The sequence below is a fragment of the Diceros bicornis genome, chromosome 26 (assembly GCF_020826845.1).
Source record: "Diceros bicornis minor isolate mBicDic1 chromosome 26, mDicBic1.mat.cur, whole genome shotgun sequence".
NCBI lineage: Eukaryota > Metazoa > Chordata > Mammalia > Perissodactyla > Rhinocerotidae > Diceros > Diceros bicornis.
The window spans coordinates 31,425,806-31,442,910 of record NC_080765.1 but is presented as its reverse complement, the minus strand read 5'-3'; the positions used below and the strand labels follow the sequence as shown (position 1 = coordinate 31,442,910).

The 17,105-nt window shown below is 59.1% G+C and overlaps 1 protein-coding gene across 1 annotated transcript in view; it reads left to right on the top strand.

Moving 5' to 3' along the window:
• The window catches only part of LOC131422015 (collagen alpha-1(I) chain-like), a 52,452-nt gene that overhangs the window by 12,877 nt on the left and 22,470 nt on the right, over nt 1–17,105 (top strand). The window contains exons 3-16 of the mRNA XM_058568874.1: nt 1,179–1,311; nt 1,916–1,992; nt 3,571–3,703; nt 4,309–4,385; nt 5,962–6,094; nt 6,700–6,776; nt 8,353–8,485; nt 9,091–9,167; nt 10,744–10,876; nt 11,483–11,559; nt 13,136–13,268; nt 13,874–13,950; nt 15,527–15,659; nt 16,265–16,341. Of these exons, the coding sequence (XP_058424857.1) occupies nt 1,179–1,311; nt 1,916–1,992; nt 3,571–3,703; nt 4,309–4,385; nt 5,962–6,094; nt 6,700–6,776; nt 8,353–8,485; nt 9,091–9,167; nt 10,744–10,876; nt 11,483–11,559; nt 13,136–13,268; nt 13,874–13,950; nt 15,527–15,659; nt 16,265–16,341 (1,470 nt within the window). The remainder of the gene's footprint in view (nt 1–1,178; nt 1,312–1,915; nt 1,993–3,570; nt 3,704–4,308; nt 4,386–5,961; nt 6,095–6,699; nt 6,777–8,352; nt 8,486–9,090; nt 9,168–10,743; nt 10,877–11,482; nt 11,560–13,135; nt 13,269–13,873; nt 13,951–15,526; nt 15,660–16,264; nt 16,342–17,105) is intronic.

Sequence of the window (17,105 nt, the reverse complement as noted above, 5' to 3'; positions counted from 1 at the left end):
CTCTCTCTTCTTTCATCCTATTGTCCTATTTCATATGTTCTATAAACAGTCCAAATTCAAAGCAAGATTCATAAAAGTAAAGCACTGCTTTCTTTGTGTGAAGACTCACACACTAGAAGATGTTTGTCTAGCACTGTAATTAATATTTTTGAATTGAGATTTCTCTCATGTATTAGTATAGATGAATGGATTAAATAAAAATATTAAAGAAACGAAGCAGCAAAATAAAATTATTGCAGCTGAAATACTTAAATTTCAAGTAAAAATTCCTTCTTTGCCTGCATTACATTCCAAAAACAGAAGTAAAGTAATGAGTAATTATTACTGATTCAATGTATTTTGTTGAAGAATAACATCAAGACACTGGAAAAGGCTAACGATTGTTTGAATGACATCCTTCAAAGTATGGGTGGTAGATTGTAATCTTTCTTCATGTGCTTGACATTTTTCCTGGGCCCAAGCTGGATCAAATACGCTCATGTGAAATATAGGGGTAGCTATGGGATATGTTTGGTTGATGTTACCTCATTTTATCATATCTCCCACTGTTTCTGTTGACATTTACATACATGTTTTGTTACAAACCTATGTGAAGATATTGGAAAAAGAAAAGTCTACAAGAACATGAAAGATGTTATTTAATCACCCACTCAGCAATTTCAGAGATAGACTACCTACATTGGCTAGAGAATTTCCACTGTACAAATTAGCCTTCATGAGGACCAAAATTACATATATAAAAGATTAAAATGATGACATGTATTTATAAATTTTCTTATTGGAAATTAAGTCATTAATGAGAATGTTTTGCTTTAGGGTGAAATATCCCTTAAGGACGCTTGTGTAAATGATGTGACAGTGAAATCAGAAGAGGGTGCAAGAGGAAATGTATCACCTTAATATTGAGAAAGAGCCACTAAAAAGTTACTCCCATTATTTAATTCAATCACAGAACTGAAAAAAACGCCTTCATATATAATACTTGAGGTGAAATACACAAAAAATAAAATGAAAGATGTCAAACATTTTAAATAAACAACCCTTCCTGTACGGCGAAGTACATTAACATTGTTTTCCGAAACTACAAAATACAGTCCTGCATCACTGGGTTCCAGCATTAGATCCTGATGGTGTTTGTAACTGTGACATCCACCTACCTTTAACCTTGTGTTCCGCAGGTCAGCGTGGAAGCAGGAGGGCCTCCTCCCAGGACAGGACAATCGGGCATGCCCTGGGGCTCAGGGCCACCTCTCCCCGCTCCGCAGTGGCGGCCTGTGAGGCCCGGCGCGTCGCCTCCACCTCCCCCAATCGGTAAGGTCATCTGAAGAGGATGAGTTGACCTGTACAGGAAAGCATCTTCATCTTTCTTCCTATGGATCTGTTGGGTTAAATGGAGAGATGTTACTGAGGGCCTGGCAGTGCGTGGGTCAACCTGGCTGAGGACTTTGTAAGGTTCCTCGAGTTTCTGGGGACGTACGTCCCCTGGGCTGTGTCGTGTCTCCATCCTGAGCCGGGCAGCAGGTGTGTCTTGTGGACAAGGGAAGAGGCTGCCTCCAGCGAGGCAGAAAGAGCGGTTCTGCAGATGCGCGTTGGCCAGAGACCACACGGCTGGCTCTGGGGGGTGGAGGCGCACCCCTAACCTTCTTGCCAGCTGGCTGAGCCCTGAGCTGAGGAGTCATGAAAATTCCTGAAGCGGGCCCTGCGGTGTCTTCCTCAAGGGTCAGGGGACGCGTCTCCCCCTCATCCTCCGGGGTCACCTGAGGCGTGTGGGGAGCCCTCTGCCGCCGGCGAGGGCCCTGAGGGTGGGAAAGCGCCTCAGACTCTTTCTGGAGGAAGGCGCGGAGGGTCCGTTTTCCTTCCTCACAGTCTGTGCAAGCGGGACTAAACCTCGTCCCTCCTCTCTGGCCTTTCTCAGATCCGGGACCTGGCCCCGCGGCTCCAGGGAGCAACGGCAGCTCCTCCTGCCCCGCGGAGCGGGAGGACCAGGGCCAGGTAAGCGCTGTGGTCGTTTTCACCCGTAACTGTTTCTGGAAACGTTGACGTGTGTGTGCAGCAGCCTCTCCGGGCCTGGTCTCCGGTTTGTGTGTTCCGTGGCGCATGTGCTGTGTCATTTCCTTCTCCGAAAGCACAGTCTTCCCCAGGAGCCTTCGGGCTTCTCCACACTCAGCTCTCATCTTTGGTGGCGCCTCCAGAAGCCTTCGGTGCTTCGGGGCCGAGGACTGCAGGGCTCTCACGGTGTGTTTCTGCAAGTAACACTCGGAGGGCGACACTGAAGCCCACACTGAAGTCTCCCAGCACAGCCGACTCCTTCCCGAACTGCTTGACGTGGGCTTGTGGTTGTTGTGGTTCCTTTGCTCCGTTCCTGGTGTGGGTTTGCTGAGGAGCCTGTTGGGAACGTCTGCCGTCATCCTCACGGGAGAGGAACGTGAGAGGCCGTCCCTCCAACTTCATTTTGGGTGCTTTGTGCGATGTCGAATGTTCTTGGATCCAGCAGACGTCACGGTTCCTCAGGGTCCGCTCTCTGTGGGTCAGTGTACTCTCCAGGACCCCCACAGTGGTAGCCTAGGTCAGAATAGTCTGAGTGATCAGAGATGGCCTATTTGCAGTAGGAAATGGGCACGGACACCGAAGGAGTGAAGAGTGAACATCAGGACTGCGCTGCAGGACCCATTGCCCCCAGAGGCCTTCACTTGCCTTGACGTGAAGGCAGTCCTGTCGTGTCCTGTGGCGCCGTTAGAGCGGGGCCCTTCCCTCATCCCCCCCCCCCCCGGTCACGGGGTTTTACCACTGGAATCCAAACACGTCTGTGTTCATTCTGTCCTTTAGAATCCCCTCCTCACGTTTCCGTTGGACACAAATTAGTCCGCGTCTCACGGTGGGCTTATAAATCTGCATTCCCTGTGGGTGACGATAGATAGAGCTGAGCCTAACCAAGTCCTGTCGGGCACACCGTTCCCCACAGAAAACGCAGGCCCCCGGGGGTGCCCAGCGCCACAGAGGTCCTGGTGCCCGTGGGCAGACCCCGAGCAGAGGAGAAGACACCTTTGTCGTGTAGGGAAGCTGAGGCGAGGGACGGGAAGGGCAGGGGCCTGCAGGCAGAGCTTTTCCCCAGGAGCAGCTCGGCTTCCAGAGGTGGGGAGTGGGCTTTTCCATCCCTCTCGGGCGCTCTCTTCTGTATAGAGAGCCAACAAGCTTCTGTGGTGCTGGGGGTGGTGAGGAGGGTGGAGGCCAGTCCTGGACCGAGATGCCGGTCTGCCTGGAGTCGGCTCCTTTCTCAGTCTGGTGTTGCCTCCTCCGGTCCTCTAGGACAGGACCCCTTGCTCTTGTGCTTTCGCTGACACGGGCGGTGACGTGTTGTGACAGTGGTTCATCCCCGTAGTGTTTGTTCCTCCCCAAGCTGGGCCGGCCCCAGCGGGAGGGGTAGAGCTGTCTGGCACGGATGCTGCTCTCTTGGCACCTGGGGCGGCTAGGGTGCCGGGCGCTGCCCCTGCTTCAGGGGGTTTCAGCTTCTGTTGGTGTTGGTGCTTCGGGTCTGCCACATCCACCTACCTTTAACCTTGTGTTCCGCAGGTCAGCGTGGAAGCAGGAGGGCCTCCTCCCAGGGCGGGACCATCAGGCATGCCCTGGGGCTCAGGGCCACCTCTCCCCGCTCCGCAGTGGCGGCCTGTGAGGCCCAGCGCGTCGCCTCCACCTCCCCCACTCGGTAAGGTCATCTGAAGAGGATGAGTTGACTGGTACAGGAAAGCATCTTCATCTTTCTTCCTATGGATCTGTTGGGTTAAATGGAGAGATGTTACTGAGGGCTTGGCTGTGCGTGGGTCAACCTGGCTGAGGACTTTGTAAGGTTCCTCGAGTTTCTGGGGACGTACGTCCCCTGGGCTGTGTCGTGTCTCCATCCTGAGCCGGGCAGCAGGTGTGTCTTGTGGACAAGGGAAGAAGCTGCCTCCAGCGAGGCAGAAAGAGCGGTTCTGCAGATGCGCGTTGGCCAGAGACCACGTGGCGGGCTCTGTGGGGGTGGAGGCGCACCCCTAACCTTCTTGCCAGCTGGCTGAGCCCTGAGCTGAGGAGTCATGAAAATTCCTGAAGCGGGCCCTGCGGTGTCTTCCTCAAGGGTCAGGGGACGCGTCTCCCCCTCATCCTCCGGGGTCACCTGAGGCGTGTGGGGAGCCCTCTGCCGCCGGCGAGGGCCCTGAGGGTGGGAAAGCGCCGCAGACTCTCTCTGGAGGAAGGCGCGGAGGGTCCGTTTTCCTTCCTCACAGTCTGTGCAAGCGGGACTAAACCTCGTCCCTCCTCTCTGGCCTTTCTCAGATCCGGGACCTGGCCCCGCGGCTCCAGGGAGCAACGGCAGCTCCTCCTGCCCCGCGGAGCGGGAGGACCAGGGCCAGGTAAGCGCTGTGGTCGTTTTCACCCGTAACTGTTTCTGGAAACGTTGACGTGTGTGTGCAGCAGCCTCTCCGGGCCTGGTCTCCGGTTTGTGTGTTCCGTGGCGCATGTGCTGTGTCATTTCCTTCTCCGAAAGCACAGTCTTCCCCAGGAGCCTTCGGGCTTCTCCACACTCAGCTCTCATCTTTGGTGGCGCCTCCAGAAGCCTTCGGTGCTTCGGGGCCGAGGACTGCAGGGCTCTCACGGTGTGTTTCTGCAAGTAACACTCGGAGGGCGACACTGAAGCCCACACTGAAGTCTCCCGGCACAGCCGACTCCTTCCCGAACTGCTTGACGTGGGCTTGTGGTTGTTGTGGTTCCTTTGCTCCGTTCCTGGTGTGGGTTTGCTGAGGAGCCTGTTGGGAACGTCTGCCGTCATGCTCACGGGAGAGGAACGTGAGAGGCCGTCCCTCCAACTTCATGTTGGGTGCTTTGTGCGATGTCGAATGTTCTTGGATCCAGCAGACGTCACGGTTCCTCAGGGTCCGCTCTCTGTGGGTCAGTGTACTCTCCAGGACCCCCACAGTGGTAGCCTAGGTCAGAATAGTCTGAGTGATCAGAGATGGCCTATTTGCCGTAGGAAATGGGCACGGACACCGAAGGAGTGAAGAGTGAACATCAGGACTGCGCTGCAGGACCCATTGCCCCCAGAGGCCTTCACTTGCCTTGACGTGAAGGCAGTCCTGTCGTGTCCTGTGGCGCCGTTAGAGCGGGGCCCTTCCCTCATCCCCCCCCCCCGGTCACGGGGTTTTACCACTGGAATCCAAACACGTCTGTGTTCATTCTGTCCTTTAGAATCCCCTCCTCACGTTTCCGTTGGACACAAATTAGTCCGCGTCTCACGGTGGGCTTATAAATCTGCATTCCCTGTGGGTGACGATAGATAGAGCTGAGCCTAACCAAGTCCTGTCGGGCACACCGTTCCCCACAGAAAACGCAGGCCCCCGGGGGTGCCCAGCGCCACAGAGGTCCTGGTGCCCGTGGGCAGACCCCGAGCAGAGGAGAAGACACCTTTGTCGTGTAGGGAAGCTGAGGCGAGGGACGGGCAGGGCAGGGGCCTGCAGGCAGAGCTTTTCCCCAGGAGCAGCTCGGCTTCCAGAGGTGGGGAGTGGGCTTTTCCATCCCTCTCGGGCGCTCTCTTCTGAATAGAGAGCCAACAAGCTTCTGTGGTGCTGGGGGTGGTGAGGAGGGTGGAGGCCAGTCCTGGACCGAGATGCCGGTCTGCCTGGAGTCGGCTCCTTTCTCAGTCTGGTGTTGCCTCCTCCGGTCCTCTAGGACAGGACCCCTTGCTCTTGTGCTTTCGCCGACACGGGCGGTGACGTGTTGTGACAGTGGTTCATCCCCGTAGTGTTTGTTCCTCCCCAAGCTGGGCCGGCCCCAGCGGGAGGGGTAGAGCTGTCTGGCACGGATGCTGCTCTCTTGGCACCTGGGGCGGCTAGGGTGCCGGGCGCTGCCCCTGCTTCAGGGGGTTTCAGCTTCTGTTGGTGTTGGTGCTTCGGGTCTGCCACATCCACCTACCTTTAACCTTGTGTTCCGCAGGTCAGCGTGGAAGCAGGAGGGCCTCCTCCCAGGGCGGGACCATCGGGCATGCCCTGGGGCTCAGGGCCACCTCTCCCCGCTCCGCAGTGGCGGCCTGTGAGGCCCGGCGCGTCGCCTCCACCTCCCCCACTCGGTAAGGTCATCTGAAGAGGATGAGTTGACTGGTACAGGAAAGCATCTTCATCTTTCTTCCTATGGATCTGTTGGGTTAAATGGAGAGATGTTACTGAGGGCTTGGCAGTGCGTGGGTCAACCTGGCTGAGGACTTTGTAAGGTTCCTCGAGTTTCTGGGGACGTACGTCCCCTGGGCTGTGTCGTGTCTCCATCCTGAGCCGGGCAGCAGGTGTGTCTTGTGGACAAGGGAAGAGGCTGCCTCCAGCGAGGCAGAAAGAGCGGTTCTGCAGATGCGCGTTGGCCAGAGACCACGTGGCGGGCTCTGTGGGGGTGGAGGCGCACCCCTAACCTTCTTGCCAGCTGGCTGAGCCCTGAGCTGAGGAGTCATGAAAATTCCTGAAGCGGGCCCTGCGGTGTCTTCCTCAAGGGTCAGGGGACGCGTCTCCCCCTCATCCTCCGGGGTCACCTGAGGCGTGTGGGGAGCCCTCTGCCGCCGGCGAGGGCCCTGAGGGTGGGAAAGCGCCGCAGACTCTCTCTGGAGGAAGGCGCGGAGGGTCCGTTTTCCTTCCTCACAGTCTGTGCAAGCGGGACTAAACCTCGTCCCTCCTCTCTGGCCTTTCTCAGATCCGGGACCTGGCCCCGCGGCTCCAGGGAGCAACGGCAGCTCCTCCTGCCCCGCGGAGTGGGAGGACCAGGGCCAGGTAAGCGCTGTGGTCGTTTTCACCCGTAACTGTTTCTGGAAACGTTGACGTGTGTGTGCAGCAGCCTCTCCGGGCCTGGTCTCCGGTTTGTGTGTTCCGTGGCGCATGTGCTGTGTCATTTCCTTCTCCGAAAGCACAGTCTTCCCCAGGAGCCTTCGGGCTTCTCCACACTCAGCTCTCATCTTTGGTGGCGCCTCCAGAAGCCTTCGGTGCTTCGGGGCCGAGGACTGCAGGGCTCTCACGGTGTGTTTCTGCAAGTAACACTCGGAGGGCGTCACTGAAGCCCACACTGAAGTCTCCCAGCACAGCCGACTCCTTCCCGAACTGCTTGACGTGGGCTTGTGGTTGTTGTGGTTCCTTTGCTCCGTTCCTGGTGTGGGTTTGCTGAGGAGCCTGTTGGGAACGTCTGCCGTCATCCTCACGGGAGAGGAACGTGAGAGGCCGTCCCTCCAACTTCATGTTGGGTGCTTTGTGCGATGTCGAATGTTCTTGGATCCAGCAGACGTCACGGTTCCTCAGGGTCCGCTCTCTGTGGGTCAGTGTACTCTCCAGGACCCCCACAGTGGTAGCCTAGGTCAGAATAGTCTGAGTGATCAGAGATGGCCTATTTGCCGTAGGAAATGGGCACGGACACCGAAGGAGTGAAGAGTGAACATCAGGACTGCGCTGCAGGACCCATTGCCCCCAGAGGCCTTCACTTGCCTTGACGTGAAGGCAGTCCTGTCGTGTCCTGTGGCGCCGTTAGAGCGGGGCCCTTCCCTCATCCCCCCCCCCCGGTCACGGGGTTTTACCACTGGAATCCAAACACGTCTGTGTTCATTCTGTCCTTTAGAATCCCCTCCTCACGTTTCCGTTGGACACAAATTAGTCCGCGTCTCACGGTGGGCTTATAAATCTGCATTCCCTGTGGGTGACGATAGATAGAGCTGAGCCTAACCAAGTCCTGTCGGGCACACCGTTCCCCACAGAAAACGCAGGCCCCCGGGGGTGCCCAGCGCCACAGAGGTCCTGGTGCCCGTGGGCAGACCCCGAGCAGAGGAGAAGACACCTTTGTCGTGTAGGGAAGCTGAGGCGAGGGACGGGCAGGGCAGGGGCCTGCAGGCAGAGCTTTTCCCCAGGAGCAGCTCGGCTTCCAGAGGTGGGGAGTGGGCTTTTCCATCCCTCTCGGGCGCTCTCTTCTGAATAGAGAGCCAACAAGCTTCTGTGGTGCTGGGGGTGGTGAGGAGGGTGGAGGCCAGTCCTGGACCGAGATGCCGGTCTGCCTGGAGTCGGCTCCTTTCTCAGTCTGGTGTTGCCTCCTCCGGTCCTCTAGGACAGGACCCCTTGCTCTTGTGCTTTCGCCGACACGGGCGGTGACGTGTTGTGACAGTGGTTCATCCCCGTAGTGTTTGTTCCTCCCCAAGCTGGGCCGGCCCCAGCGGGAGGGGTAGAGCTGTCTGGCACGGATGCTGCTCTCTTGGCACCTGGGGCGGCTAGGGTGCCGGGCGCTGCCCCTGCTTCAGGGGGTTTCAGCTTCTGTTGGTGTTGGTGCTTCGGGTCTGCCACATCCACCTACCTTTAACCTTGTGTTCCGCAGGTCAGCGTGGAAGCAGGAGGGCCTCCTCCCAGGGCGGGACCATCGGGCATGCCCTGGGGCTCAGGGCCACCTCTCCCCGCTCCGCAGTGGCGGCCTGTGAGGCCCGGCGCGTCGCCTCCACCTCCCCCACTCGGTAAGGTCATCTGAAGAGGATGAGTTAACTGGTACAGGAAAGCATCTTCATCTTTCTTCCTATGGATCTGTTGGGTTAAATGGAGAGATGTTACTGAGGGCTTGGCAGTGCGTGGGTCAACCTGGCTGAGGACTTTGTAAGGTTCCTCGAGTTTCTGGGGACGTACGTCCCCTGGGCTGTGTCGTGTCTCCATCCTGAGCCGGGCAGCAGGTGTGTCTTGTGGACAAGGGAAGAGGCTGCCTCCAGCGAGGCAGAAAGAGCGGTTCTGCAGATGCGCGTTGGCCAGAGACCACGTGGCGGGCTCTGTGGGGGTGGAGGCGCACCCCTAACCTTCTTGCCAGCTGGCTGAGCCCTGAGCTGAGGAGTCATGAAAATTCCTGAAGCGGGCCCTGCGGTGTCTTCCTCAAGGGTCAGGGGACGCGTCTCCCCCTCATCCTCCGGGGTCACCTGAGGCGTGTGGGGAGCCCTCTGCCGCCGGCGAGGGCCCTGAGGGTGGGAAAGCGCCTCAGACTCTTTCTGGAGGAAGGCGCGGAGGGTCCGTTTTCCTTCCTCACAGTCTGTGCAAGCGGGACTAAACCTCGTCCCTCCTCTCTGGCCTTTCTCAGATCCGGGACCTGGCCCCGCGGCTCCAGGGAGCAACGGCAGCTCCTCCTGCCCCGCGGAGCGGGAGGACCAGGGCCAGGTAAGCGCTGTGGTCGTTTTCACCCGTAACTGTTTCTGGAAACGTTGACGTGTGTGTGCAGCAGCCTCTCCGGGCCTGGTCTCCGGTTTGTGTGTTCCGTGGCGCATGTGCTGTGTCATTTCCTTCTCCGAAAGCACAGTCTTCCCCAGGAGCCTTCGGGCTTCTCCACACTCAGCTCTCATCTTTGGTGGCGCCTCCAGAAGCCTTCGGTGCTTCGGGGCCGAGGACTGCAGGGCTCTCACGGTGTGTTTCTGCAAGTAACACTCGGAGGGCGTCACTGAAGCCCACACTGAAGTCTCCCAGCACAGCCGACTCCTTCCCGAACTGCTTGACGTGGGCTTGTGGTTGTTGTGGTTCCTTTGCTCCGTTCCTGGTGTGGGTTTGCTGAGGAGCCTGTTGGGAACGTCTGCCGTCATGCTCACGGGAGAGGAACGTGAGAGGCCGTCCCTGCAACTTCATGTTGGGTGCTTTGTGCGATGTCGAATGTTCTTGGATCCAGCAGACGTCACGGTTCCTCAGGGTCCGCTCTCTGTGGGTCAGTGTACTCTCCAGGACCCCCACAGTGGTAGCCTAGGTCAGAATAGTCTGAGTGATCAGAGATGGCCTATTTGCCGTAGGAAATGGGCACGGACACCGAAGGAGTGAAGAGTGAACATCAGGACTGCGCTGCAGGACCCATTGCCCCCAGAGGCCTTCACTTGCCTTGACGTGAAGGCAGTCCTGTCGTGTCCTGTGGCGCCGTTAGAGCGGGGCCCTTCCCTCATCCCCCCCCCCCGGTCACGGGGTTTTACCACTGGAATCCAAACACGTCTGTGTTCATTCTGTCCTTTAGAATCCCCTCCTCACGTTTCCGTTGGACACAAATTAGTCCGCGTCTCACGGTGGGCTTATAAATCTGCATTCCCTGTGGGTGACGATAGATAGAGCTGAGCCTAACCAAGTCCTGTCGGGCACACCGTTCCCCACAGAAAACGCAGGCCCCCGGGGGTGCCCAGCGCCACAGAGGTCCTGGTGCCCGTGGGCAGACCCCGAGCAGAGGAGAAGACACCTTTGTCGTGTAGGGAAGCTGAGGCGAGGGACGGGCAGGGCAGGGGCCTGCAGGCAGAGCTTTTCCCCAGGAGCAGCTCGGCTTCCAGAGGTGGGGAGTGGGCTTTTCCATCCCTCTCGGGCGCTCTCTTCTGAATAGAGAGCCAACAAGCTTCTGTGGTGCTGGGGGTGGTGAGGAGGGTGGAGGCCAGTCCTGGACCGAGATGCCGGTCTGCCTGGAGTCGGCTCCTTTCTCAGTCTGGTGTTGCCTCCTCCGGTCCTCTAGGACAGGACCCCTTGCTCTTGTGCTTTCGCCGACACGGGCGGTGACGTGTTGTGACAGTGGTTCATCCCCGTAGTGTTTGTTCCTCCCCAAGCTGGGCCGGCCCCAGCGGGAGGGGTAGAGCTGTCTGGCACGGATGCTGCTCTCTTGGCACCTGGGGCGGCTAGGGTGCCGGGCGCTGCCCCTGCTTCAGGGGGTTTCAGCTTCTGTTGGTGTTGGTGCTTCGGGTCTGCCACATCCACCTACCTTTAACCTTGTGTTCCGCAGGTCAGCGTGGAAGCAGGAGGGCCTCCTCCCAGGGCGGGACCATCGGGCATGCCCTGGGGCTCAGGGCCACCTCTCCCCGCTCCGCAGTGGCAGCCTGTGAGGCCCGGCGCGTCGCCTCCACCTCCCCCACTCGGTAAGGTCATCTGAAGAGGATGAGTTGACTGGTACAGGAAAGCATCTTCATCTTTCTTCCTATGGATCTGTTGGGTTAAATGGAGAGATGTTACTGAGGGCTTGGCAGTGCGTGGGTCAACCTGGCTGAGGACTTTGTAAGGTTCCTCGAGTTTCTGGGGACGTACGTCCCCTGGGCTGTGTCGTGTCTCCATCCTGAGCCGGGCAGCAGGTGTGTCTTGTGGACAAGGGGAAGAGGCTGCCTCCAGCGAGGCAGAAAGAGCGGTTCTGCAGATGCGCGTTGGCCAGAGACCACGTGGCGGGCTCTGTGGGGGTGGAGGCGCACCCCTAACCTTCTTGCCAGCTGGCTGAGCCCTGAGCTGAGGAGTCATGAAAATTCCTGAAGCGGGCCCTGCGGTGTCTTCCTCAAGGGTCAGGGGACGCGTCTCCCCCTCATCCTCCGGGGTCACCTGAGGCGTGTGGGGAGCCCTCTGCCGCCGGCGAGGGCCCTGAGGGTGGGAAAGCGCCTCAGACTCTTTCTGGAGGAAGGCGCGGAGGGTCCGTTTTCCTTCCTCACAGTCTGTGCAAGCGGGACTAAACCTCGTCCCTCCTCTCTGGCCTTTCTCAGATCCGGGACCTGGCCCCGCGGCTCCAGGGAGCAACGGCAGCTCCTCCTGCCCCGCGGAGCGGGAGGACCAGGGCCAGGTAAGCGCTGTGGTCGTTTTCACCCGTAACTGTTTCTGGAAACGTTGACGTGTGTGTGCAGCAGCCTCTCCGGGCCTGGTCTCCGGTTTGTGTGTTCCGTGGCGCATGTGCTGTGTCATTTCCTTCTCCGAAAGCACAGTCTTCCCCAGGAGCCTTCGGGCTTCTCCACACTCAGCTCTCATCTTTGGTGGCGCCTCCAGAAGCCTTCGGTGCTTCCGGGCCGAGGACTGCAGGGCTCTCACGGTGTGTTTCTGCAAGTAACACTCGGAGGGCGACACTGAAGCCCACACTGAAGTCTCCCAGCACAGCCGACTCCTTCCCGAACTGCTTGACGTGGGCTTGTGGTTGTTGTGGTTCCTTTGCTCCGTTCCTGGTGTGGGTTTGCTGAGGAGCCTGTTGGGAACGTCTGCCGTCATGCTCACGGGAGAGGAACGTGAGAGGCCGTCCCTCCAACTTCATGTTGGGTGCTTTGTGCGATGTCGAATGTTCTTGGATCCAGCAGACGTCACGGTTCCTCAGGGTCCGCTCTCTGTGGGTCAGTGTACTCTCCAGGACCCCCACAGTGGTAGCCTAGGTCAGAATAGTCTGAGTGATCAGAGATGGCCTATTTGCCGTAGGAAATGGGCACGGACACCGAAGGAGTGAAGAGTGAACATCAGGACTGCGCTGCAGGACCCATTGCCCCCAGAGGCCTTCACTTGCCTTGACGTGAAGGCAGTCCTGTCGTGTCCTGTGGCGCCGTTAGAGCGGGGCCCTTCCCTCATCCCCCCCCCCCGGTCACGGGGTTTTACCACTGGAATCCAAACACGTCTGTGTTCATTCTGTCCTTTAGAATCCCCTCCTCACGTTTCCGTTGGACACAAATTAGTCCGCGTCTCACGGTGGGCTTATAAATCTGCATTCCCTGTGGGTGACGATAGATAGAGCTGAGCCTAACCAAGTCCTGTCGGGCACACCGTTCCCCACAGAAAACGCAGGCCCCCGGGGGTGCCCAGCGCCACAGAGGTCCTGGTGCCCGTGGGCAGACCCCGAGCAGAGGAGAAGACACCTTTGTCGTGTAGGGAAGCTGAGGCGAGGGACGGGCAGGGCAGGGGCCTGCAGGCAGAGCTTTTCCCCAGGAGCAGCTCGGCTTCCAGAGGTGGGGAGTGGGCTTTTCCATCCCTCTCGGGCGCTCTCTTCTGAATAGAGAGCCAACAAGCTTCTGTGGTGCTGGGGGTGGTGAGGAGGGTGGAGGCCAGTCCTGGAGCGAGATGCCGGTCTGCCTGGAGTCGGCTCCTTTCTCAGTCTGGTGTTGCCTCCTCCGGTCCTCTAGGACAGGACCCCTTGCTCTTGTGCTTTCGCCGACACGGGCGGTGACGTGTTGTGACAGTGGTTCATCCCCGTAGTGTTTGTTCCTCCCCAAGCTGGGCCGGCCCCAGCGGGAGGGGTAGAGCTGTCTGGCACGGATGCTGCTCTCTTGGCACCTGGGGCGGCTAGGGTGCCGGGCGCTGCCCCTGCTTCAGGGGGTTTCAGCTTCTGTTGGTGTTGGTGCTTCGGGTCTGCCACATCCACCTACCTTTAACCTTGTGTTCCGCAGGTCAGCGTGGAAGCAGGAGGGCCTCCTCCCAGGGCGGGACCATCGGGCATGCCCTGGGGCTCAGGGCCACCTCTCCCCGCTCCGCAGTGGCGGCCTGTGAGGCCCGGCGCGTCGCCTCCACCTCCCCCACTCGGTAAGGTCATCTGAAGAGGATGAGTTGACTGGTACAGGAAAGCATCTTCATCTTTCTTCCTATGGATCTGTTGGGTTAAATGGAGAGATGTTACTGAGGGCTTGGCAGTGCGTGGGTCAACCTGGCTGAGGACTTTGTAAGGTTCCTCGAGTTTCTGGGGACGTACGTCCCCTGGGCTGTGTCGTGTCTCCATCCTGAGCCGGGCAGCAGGTGTGTCTTGTGGACAAGGGAAGAGGCTGCCTCCAGCGAGGCAGAAAGAGCGGTTCTGCAGATGCGCGTTGGCCAGAGACCACGTGGCGGGCTCTGTGGGGGTGGAGGCGCACCCCTAACCTTCTTGCCAGCTGGCTGAGCCCTGAGCTGAGGAGTCATGAAAATTCCTGAAGCGGGCCCTGCGGTGTCTTCCTCAAGGGTCAGGGGACGCGTCTCCCCCTCATCCTCCGGGGTCACCTGAGGCGTGTGGGGAGCCCTCTGCCGCCGGCGAGGGCCCTGAGGGTGGGAAAGCGCCTCAGACTCTTTCTGGAGGAAGGCGCGGAGGGTCCGTTTTCCTTCCTCACAGTCTGTGCAAGCGGGACTAAACCTCGTCCCTCCTCTCTGGCCTTTCTCAGATCCGGGACCTGGCCCCGCGGCTCCAGGGAGCAACGGCAGCTCCTCCTGCCCCGCGGAGCGGGAGGACCAGGGCCAGGTAAGCGCTGTGGTCGTTTTCACCCGTAACTGTTTCTGGAAACGTTGACGTGTGTGTGCAGCAGCCTCTCCGGGCCTGGTCTCCGGTTTGTGTGTTCCGTGGCGCATGTGCTGTGTCATTTCCTTCTCCGAAAGCACAGTCTTCCCCAGGAGCCTTCGGGCTTCTCCACACTCAGCTCTCATCTTTGGTGGCGCCTCCAGAAGCCTTCGGTGCTTCGGGGCCGAGGACTGCAGGGCTCTCACGGTGTGTTTCTGCAAGTAACACTCGGAGGGCGTCACTGAAGCCCACACTGAAGTCTCCCAGCACAGCCGACTCCTTCCCGAACTGCTTGACGTGGGCTTGTGGTTGTTGTGGTTCCTTTGCTCCGTTCCTGGTGTGGGTTTGCTGAGGAGCCTGTTGGGAACGTCTGCCGTCATGCTCACGGGAGAGGAACGTGAGAGGCCATCCCTCCAACTTCATGTTGGGTGCTTTGTGCGATGTCGAATGTTCTTGGATCCAGCAGACGTCACGGTTCCTCAGGGTCCGCTCTCTGTGGGTCAGTGTACTCTCCAGGACCCCCACAGTGGTAGCCTAGGTCAGAATAGTCTGAGTGATCAGAGATGGCCTATTTGCCGTAGGAAATGGGCACGGACACCGAAGGAGTGAAGAGTGAACATCAGGACTGCGCTGCAGGACCCATTGCCCCCAGAGGCCTTCACTTGCCTTGACGTGAAGGCAGTCCTGTCGTGTCCTGTGGCGCCGTTAGAGCGGGGCCCTTCCCACATCCCCCCCCCCCGGTCACGGGGTTTTACCACTGGAACCCAAACTCGTCTGTGTTCATTCTGTCCTTTAGAATCCCCTCCTCACGTTTCCGTTGGACACAAATTAGTCCGCGTCTCACGGTGGGCTTATAAATCTGCATTCCCTGTGGGTGACGATAGATAGAGCTGAGCCTAACCAAGTCCTGTCGGGCACACCGTTCCCCACAGAAAACGCAGGCCCCCGGGGGTGCCCAGCGCCACAGAGGTCCTGGTGCCCGTGGGCAGACCCCGAGCAGAGGAGAAGACACCTTTGTCGTGTAGGGAAGCTGAGGCGAGGGACGGGCAGGGCAGGGGCCTGCAGGCAGAGCTTTTCCCCAGGAGCAGCTCGGCTTCCAGAGGTGGGGAGTGGGCTTTTCCATCCCTCTCGGGCGCTCTCTTCTGAATAGAGAGCCAACAAGCTTCTGTGGTGCTGGGGGTGGTGAGGAGGGTGGAGGCCAGTCCTGGACCGAGATGCCGGTCTGCCTGGAGTCGGCTCCTTTCTCAGTCTGGTGTTGCCTCCTCCGGTCCTCTAGGACAGGACCCCTTGCTCTTGTGCTTTCGCCGACACGGGCGGTGACGTGTTGTGACAGTGGTTCATCCCCGTAGTGTTTGTTCCTCCCCAAGCTGGGCCGGCCCCAGCGGGAGGGGTAGAGCTGTCTGGCACGGATGCTGCTCTCTTGGCACCTGGGGCGGCTAGGGTGCCGGGCGCTGCCCCTGCTTCAGGGGGTTTCAGCTTCTGTTGGTGTTGGTGCTTCGGGTCTGCCACATCCACCTACCTTTAACCTTGTGTTCCGCAGGTCAGCGTGGAAGCAGGAGGGCCTCCTCCCAGGGCGGGACCATCGGGCATGCCCTGGGGCTCAGGGCCACCTCTCCCCGCTCCGCAGTGGCGGCCTGTGAGGCCCGGCGCGTCGCCTCCACCTCCCCCACTCGGTAAGGTCATCTGAAGAGGATGAGTTGACTGGTACAGGAAAGCATCTTCATCTTTCTTCCTATGGATCTGTTGGGTTAAATGGAGAGATGTTACTGAGGGCTTGGCAGTGCGTGGGTCAACCTGGCTGAGGACTTTGTAAGGTTCCTCGAGTTTCTGGGGACGTACGTCCCCTGGGCTGTGTCGTGTCTCCATCCTGAGCCGGGCAGCAGGTGTGTCTTGTGGACAAGGGAAGAGGCTGCCTCCAGCGAGGCAGAAAGAGCGGTTCTGCAGATGCGCGTTGGCCAGAGACCACGTGGCGGGCTCTGTGGGGGTGGAGGCGCACCCCTAACCTTCTTGCCAGCTGGCTGAGCCCTGAGCTGAGGAGTCATGAAAATTCCTGAAGCGGGCCCTGCGGTGTCTTCCTCAAGGGTCAGGGGACGCGTCTCCCCCTCATCCTCCGGGGTCACCTGAGGCGTGTGGGGAGCCCTCTGCCGCCGGCGAGGGCCCTGAGGGTGGGAAAGCGCCTCAGACTCTTTCTGGAGGAAGGCGCGGAGGGTCCGTTTTCCTTCCTCACAGTCTGTGCAAGCGGGACTAAACCTCGTCCCTCCTCTCTGGCCTTTCTCAGATCCGGGACCTGGCCCCGCGGCTCCAGGGAGCAACGGCAGCTCCTCCTGCCCCGCGGAGCGGGAGGACCAGGGCCAGGTAAGCGCTGTGGTCGTTTTCACCCGTAACTGTTTCTGGAAACGTTGACGTGTGTGTGCAGCAGCCTCTCCGGGCCTGGTCTCCGGTTTGTGTGTTCCGTGGCGCATGTGCTGTGTCATTTCCTTCTCCGAAAGCACAGTCTTCCCCAGGAGCCTTCGGGCTTCTCCACACTCAGCTCTCATCTTTGGTGGCGCCTCCAGAAGCCTTCGGTGCTTCGGGGCCGAGGACTGCAGGGCTCTCACGGTGTGTTTCTGCAAGTAACACTCGGAGGGCGTCACTGAAGCCCACACTGAAGTCTCCCAGCACAGCCGACTCCTTCCCGAACTGCTTGACGTGGGCTTGTGGTTGTTGTGGTTCCTTTGCTCCGTTCCTGGTGTGGGTTTGCTGAGGAGCCTGTTGGGAACGTCTGCCGTCATGCTCACGGGAGAGGAACGTGAGAGGCCGTCCCTCCAACTTCATGTTGGGTGCTTTGTGCGATGTCGAATGTTCTTGGATCCAGCAGACGTCACGGTTCCTCAGGGTCCGCTCTCTGTGGGTCAGTGTACTCTCCAGGACCCCCACAGTGGTAGCCTAGGTCAGAATAGTCTGAGTGATCAGAGATGGCCTATTTGCCGTAGGAAATGGGCACGGACACCGAAGGAGTGAAGAGTGAACATCAGGACTGCGCTGCAGGACCCATTGCCCCCAGAGGCCTTCACTTGCCTTGACGTGAAGGCAGTCCTGTCGTGTCCTGTGGCGCCGTTAGAGCGGGGCCCTTCCCTCAT